Here is a 6,639-nt window from a genome sequence, read left to right as displayed (position 1 = left end):
TAACCCAGACTTGCTCTGTTTTCCCCTCTTGTCGCCAAGAAAAAGACCCTGGTTACAGCTTCAATAAGAACTTGGTTTTAACGGTAGGGACGAGAGCGTGGGGAGGTTGTTTATTGGAGCGATTTCACAGATGGCTTACCACAGTTTTCCGAAGAAAAAGATCAAGATTTTGAAATCTGTGAAATTAAAGCAACAGGACGTCTCTTCTGAAGTGTTAGTCACTGCAATTGGTTTAAAATGTAATGGAGGGGGGACTGGAGACTATACATTTTGAAGGACTATTTCCCAAACCTAGCGGCATGACCAGGGTGAAAATTTTGGGAATTAGTAAACAACATAAAGACGAAATCGTCATCATTTTTAAAAAGATCTTTCAGTTTTTCAGTTATTATTAAAATAGACGAAAATCGACGTTTTCGCCATTTGCGAAAAGCCTGTCTAACAGATTTAGCTATTTATTTCCCTATACACAATTATTTTTTCTCGCTAAGGAAATCCTGGAATTTTAAGGTGGGGTCGTACGCCAATTTTTTCGAAAAAGAGGCCTTTATTGTCTAGTTTCCAGTCCCCCTCTAGGACCTCGGTCACTACAGTTAGCATTTTGCCCTGATTTGCATTTATTTGTTGGGTAAAATTACATTTTACACCAATTGCACCGAATAACACTTCAGATGAGACATCCTGTTGCTTTAATCAGCCAATATCGAAAATACCATAACACTCTTCGTTTGTCCCTCCAAAATTTTGCATAAGCATTGTTGTTATTTTCTGTTGGGACTTATCATGGTCCCGTGAAACTGGAAGCAATGCTTATGCAAGATTTTTGGGGAGACAAAACAACATTTCAAAATCTTGATCTTTTTCTTCGCGAAACTGAAGTAAACCACCTTGAGTAGTTTTTCTTTTACCACGGAGAGTTTGGATGGTCATGTGACAAACTGCAGTCAGGGTCTATTGCTCGTTGCCAAGGATCAAGGAAGGAGGATAGAGGGCCTCGATTTGAGGGAATCTGGGTTTTTTTACCATGTTCGGGGAGATCCAACAATTTTACATCCAACGTGCTTTTCAGACTCTGAACTTTGTGGAATACATGCTGAGCTGCAAGGAAAAGCTGAACAAGAAAAATAAAGTGGGAGCCGCTTTCACTGATGATGGCTTTGTAATGGGTAAGAAGGTTGTGCGTTAATAAAAAATAAGATTCAAGAAGCAGTGGGGGATCCCCCCCCCCCCCCTACATTGACCCATTGATCCTTCTTGGGTCTTGTGTGCCTATCGACTGGCTTAACAGCAGCAGTCAGTGGCGGATCTTTCCCTCCCCTCTTTCTCTTATTTTTTTTTATCGCGTGCCCGCTCTCCTGTAATGCGCACTTTCTGTTACTTCATTCAAGTCTGCCTTTTAATACTGCTCTATAAACCACAATACATATGAAGTACAGAATATAAATGAAAGTTATTATGCTAGTTTCCAGCTACGGCTTGATCGGTCACCTGCTAGAGCTTTGCACCAGTATGCCGGATTCGAATCCCATTCATAACCACGGATGGCCATTTCAAGACTTAAAAAAACGGAGTTCTAATTTCCTACTTTTTTCGATCAGTTTTGTTATGAAGGATTTTAAGGTTCATTTCCCTATCCAAGAAGACGAGGAAGTCTTACCATTTGCAGTACTCGTTTTGAAGGTACCACTTCCTCCTCAGCTATTTTAAGACCCCGGCTGAGCATCCCTCCGGTTGCGGCACGACACAATATTCGGTCGTCTTCCAAAGTTAGAACAAAACCGTAACAATGTGAAGCTTCTGTCTACTGCCGTTATCATCATCATTATTTTTTATTTAGTTTTCTCGGTTCATTTAGTTTCCTAACCAGGTGATCTGGGAAGAAAAAATTTAACGCCGTATCCCACAACCGCGCGCGGCCTTATTTGTTGTTTCCAAACTCCCTGCAGTATTTCCATCGCCAAAACTGAACAGATCATTCCGTGTCTACCACATTTCCTGTTACTGAATGAACATTCAAGTAGACCCGACGAGATCTAACCTTGCCTCTGCCATGGTGAATTCGAAAATAAGGCCGCGCGCGGTTGTGGGATACGGTGTTAAAATTTTTCTCCCAAGTCCTCCGAATTACGTCACCAGATCACCTGGAAGTTAATAGAAAATATTTAGTCATAATTGAATCGGAACTGATTCCTTTGCCGTTTCTTTTAGGTGTGGCATATATTTTGAAGCTACTCGATCAGTATCATGAGTTTGACTCGCTTCACTGGTTCCAGTCTGTACAGGATAAATATGCCAAGGAAAAGGTAAGAACGAACAAACCTCATAGGGAAGTGGAGTCTCGATATTGGTGAGAGTACTCGTTGGATGTGGTCTGAGTATGTTTGTTCTCCAGTCTGCTCAGAGAGGTTTTCCTTCGGGTTCAACGGCTTACCCTTTTCATAAAAAACCAGCCATTGATTTGCCCCTCCCCCCTTATTTTTGAGCTCTGGTGGTCGGCTTTGGCCAGTAGTCCAACCGCGAAATTCTTGGAAAGACTGAATTTCATTATGAAGAGTAGGTCTGATTACTGTGATCTTGTCCGGTTGCTCCTTGTAGAAGCAGCGAAGTAATATCATAGCTCTTTCCCTCGAAGTAGGCTTAAGTTTGAAAAACGCTTTCTTTGCCTTCATTCCAAAAGGATCTCAGACTACTTTCAATATGTTTGCAGTTAGCTTTTTGAATAGGTGGGAGATCACTCGCGAAGCTTATAGTTTTTATTGATCTATCTCTATTTAGTATATGGACGGGGGGTTGTTTTACCGGGAACTAAAACACTCGTAGAATGAATACGACCACCACATCCGGGAACCGAGTGGCATAATAGTCGTATGTAACACGAGTGGTCATATTAAGCAACGAAGACACGATTCCGCCTTTATTTGTTTGTGTTAATACCCAGTATTTGTCTTAAAGCCTGCTTTTCAATCTCTTCAATCTCTGTATTTACCGGTATTCTTCATATAGGAGGCAGTGTGGTCCAGTGGTTAGAGCGCTTGCCTTGAGATCCGGAGATCCCGGGTTCAATACCCGCTCTGACCACTCGTTGAATTTGATCCTGGTAGTCCCTGGTTCAACTTCCCAGCTGCACTTGTAAATGGTTTGCCTCCAGCCAGTTGGGATTCTTAACAGTTGTTGTTGTTCTGTTCTGTCGTTTCGTTGTGTTTCATTGTCCCTGAAAAGCCCCTATGGGGAGCGGTCAATTAAGTATGTATTTTATTTTATATAATTAAAAGAAAATTACACGTTTGCTCAAAGATTTGGATTTTATGTTCTCGTGGCAAGACCAATATCACTCAGAATACCAGTCAAACATAAAATCCATATCTTCTCACCACCGTGTAATATCGTCTCTATCTTTTTCCTGTTTCTGTATATTGTTTGGTTACGTCACTGGCCTCCATATCAACCTGCCTTTGCTGAAATGGACCGACTCTGTTCTTGGATTTTTCAGAGAAGAACCGAAAAAGAAACCTGTAAAACATACTTAGCCTGTGGTTTGTTTTTTCTTGTTTACAGGCCGAGGTGGTAGCATCCCTCAATCGTGGAACTGTTCGCGATGAAAAGCTGCAACAGACAATGAGCCTTACTTTAAAGCGCCTCAACACATATCAACAGGTACGTCAATTAAAGATAGTGGGGAGATTAAGATCTACGACGCGACGGCAACGAAAACGTCACAAATTTTGCATATTTAATCAGCAAAAACAATAGCTTTGTACGCTCTGCACGTGCAAGTTTAGTTTTAGTACATTTCTTTCACCTTTTCGGCAAATCGGCGACGTGAAATGACCAGTTCTCCAGTTTTACGGAGAACGTGAACAAAAGGTAGTGAATTTGAATTTTCTGTCAGAGATTCAATACCCCACCTCCTAATTCAATTCCTGGAAAGTTACACACTAGTTTTTAGAAGTTAGACAAGCCGACATAATGACGAAAATGATTAATAAACCTGAACTTGCAATTTTAAATGACGTTTTCGTTACCGTCGATCTTAAACTTCCTAGTATCATTGGCGGAAGCGATGGTATTTTTGCTCGAATTCATTCAAACACGACTAATAATCCAAGATGGCGATCAACAAACAGCAACGCAGAGACGGGTTCCCATAAAAGATATTTCCAGGGTTAGGAAAGGCACTGGGTATTAAAAAATGCAACGACAGACAACTGCTCACAACATGTTACGGATACATCGACGTTAGAGATTTTTTTATTGAACAAATTATCACAGAGCTCTGTATCCGTCCATTGTTGATTGACAAGTCACGTGCCCAAGGCACCAACACTTCCATAGTGCGTTTTCTTGTCTATTGTGATTGATTCACTCACCCCTCCCTACTTCGGCTTACTCCATTGGTTCTCTGACGCGATCCTTGTAACCGTTAATTTATTCGTCAGGAATTTGAGCTAGTGTACTTCTCACTGAACAGTGCGCGGATCTTCTTTCGAGCCGACAAAACCGCCGATGAAGAAAAAGAGGAAAAGGAAAGCAAAGAAAACGCGGAAGGTAAGAAGCACATGAGATGTTTTGCATAATAATAGAGTCGAATTCCCAAAAGGCATTTTAATGCATTATTCTGTACACCATTATGGCCGCCGTGACGTCAGAGTCAAACTACCAATTGTTTCACAGCAACAGCTCTTTATGTGAAAACAATACGGCAACCATACGGCAACCGTAACACGTCACAATTTAAAGATGGCGGCGCTCGGGAAACCTGAAAGTGAAAATAAGTGATTGTGAAATAATTTTTTTTCGAAGAAGATTGGCGAACAAAGTTTGATTGCAACCATTATTTTGTTGGCTTTAGAATCATTCATTAGTCGGAGTAGAGGTTCCCTTTAATTTACAATCGTCATGGTCATCATGACTAAAGTAAGAAAATTACAAAGTGAAAAAATATTTTTGAAGTGCAGACTTTAAAGTTGTTTGGTTGACTTTTCGTCAACGTTCAACCACCGATAGGCCATTTCCGAGTTCATGTCTGCCTCCTCTTCAAAGCGAGTCTGAGTGCGAAGTTTTTGTGATGGTAATTAGGTCTACTTTACATATGGACGAAAACGTAAAACAAACAGCGGCTACAAACATAATGATAAAGCGCGTTTTGATTAAGTTGAAATGGCCAAAGAGCAAGAATATTTAGAATGAAAACCAATTTTCATTTTTAAAAAAACTTCGCACTTAGACTCGCTTTGAAGAGGAGGCAGATATGAACTCGGAGATTGCCTATTGTCATGATAGTATACAAAGGGCTGTGTTTCATATTTTAGGAGGGTCTTCGAATGAGGAATCCGGTAACCCTCCGCCACCAGTCGAAGCAACAACAAATTGACCTTGGAGCTTGAGGCGAACGATTGCAACAGTGGAGCGAGACTGCATTCTCAATAGCGGCGCTCTCTGATATTCTTGTGACATTAAGATTTCCTAACCTCTGGAACAAAAGAACCCTTTTGTGTCGCCTCCAATCAACTTCTGGTTGGCAGATTAATGATAATACGTGACGTGACAATGAACAGCGCTCTGACCGAAAATACTTCGCGCTTTTCGTTAGATGGTGACTGCTACGAAATGTTCTTGTGGGTTCTCAAGACTCACAGATAACAATGGTGTAGTGTTCCAGAGTTGTTGAACGACTAAAAGGAGGCATCTCTTGTTCTTGTTCACCAACATGGCACAGATACCATGATGTCAACCTTTAGGATTGACAAGTGGTGATGTAGACGGAGAAGACGTGTTTACCTTTACTGTACTGTACCTCAATCGAGTCATAGTATTTTAACAATACGAAACATACGGCAGGGGTTTCAATAGAAGCCGGTTACCGGCGGTATACCGCCGCCTGCTTTGCCTCACACCACTGGCTAGTTTGCCTTAATTTTCACTAAAAATGCTATCATAAACTTGTCAAACTGCCGCTTTCAATGGGCTATCATGGACGGCTATTTCAGAAGTTATTGAAACCCCTGACGAATTATACGTGTTCTAAGCGAAAGAAAAAGGCCTTTTTTGTACATAGTATACAAAACACCAACATCTAGTAGATATTTTGAAAAGACGAGTTTCCCTTTGTCATAATTTCATTCAGTCAAATTGTGAGTTTCAAATAAATGAATTTGTTTTGCACTAAGCCAAAACAACATCTATTATATACGTTTTCTCGAGTAGAAGAAAACGCATCTTAAGTATAAACGCTATTAAAAGCCTAACGTCTTTGAAATGAGCCGTTTCTCGAAGTTTTCAACAAGAACTGATTTAACGATCTAACAGGGACCGCGCAGGGAGTGGGGCTGGGCGGGGCTTTAGCCCCTCCCACTTTTTTGGATGGTATTTACTGTAGTTACCCAGATCTGTCACTCACCAAAATAACTGGAAATCTTTAAGATGTTAATAAACGGCGGGGAATTTACCTGTTTAGATTTACCTGTCCAGGTGACACTCAACCGTTGCGTGTGTTTGGTTTAGCTTCAAAGTCTATGCATTTAAAATTTGGTCTAACGTGGGGGCCAGGTTGTAACTTGTTTCTTTAAGTGCCGATATAATAATTTGACTATTGGAAGTTTTAGATGCATTTATAGCCAAGACTGAAATTTGAAATCATCA

At 40.8% G+C, this 6,639-nt stretch overlaps 1 protein-coding gene across 2 annotated transcripts in view; it reads left to right on the top strand.

The window, feature by feature from the left end:
* The window catches only part of LOC138015065 (WASH complex subunit 4-like), a 38,506-nt gene extending 32,250 nt beyond the window's left edge, over positions 1-6,256 (top strand). Inside the window, exons 31-36 of one of the 2 annotated variants that reach the window (XR_011125478.1) lie at positions 1,070-1,166; positions 2,209-2,303; positions 3,556-3,654; positions 4,437-4,545; positions 5,310-5,840; positions 6,081-6,256. Coding sequence is in view for 1 of the 2 variants with exons in the window: in XM_068861974.1 (XP_068718075.1) it covers positions 1,070-1,166; positions 2,209-2,303; positions 3,556-3,654; positions 4,437-4,545; positions 5,310-5,371 (462 nt within the window). In the remaining variant the exon portion in view is untranslated. Of the gene's footprint in view, positions 1-1,069; positions 1,167-2,208; positions 2,304-3,555; positions 3,655-4,436; positions 4,546-5,309 lie in introns of both variants that reach the window. The other variant, XM_068861974.1, reaches the window with a different exon arrangement.
* The last annotated feature ends 383 nt before the right edge of the window (positions 6,257-6,639 follow it).

This window comes from Montipora capricornis, chromosome 9 (genome assembly GCF_036669925.1).
Source record: "Montipora capricornis isolate CH-2021 chromosome 9, ASM3666992v2, whole genome shotgun sequence".
In the NCBI taxonomy this organism is placed as follows: Eukaryota; Metazoa; Cnidaria; class Anthozoa; order Scleractinia; family Acroporidae; genus Montipora; species Montipora capricornis.
Note: the sequence above shows the minus strand (reverse complement) of the source record. Positions and strands in the feature narration are given on the sequence as shown.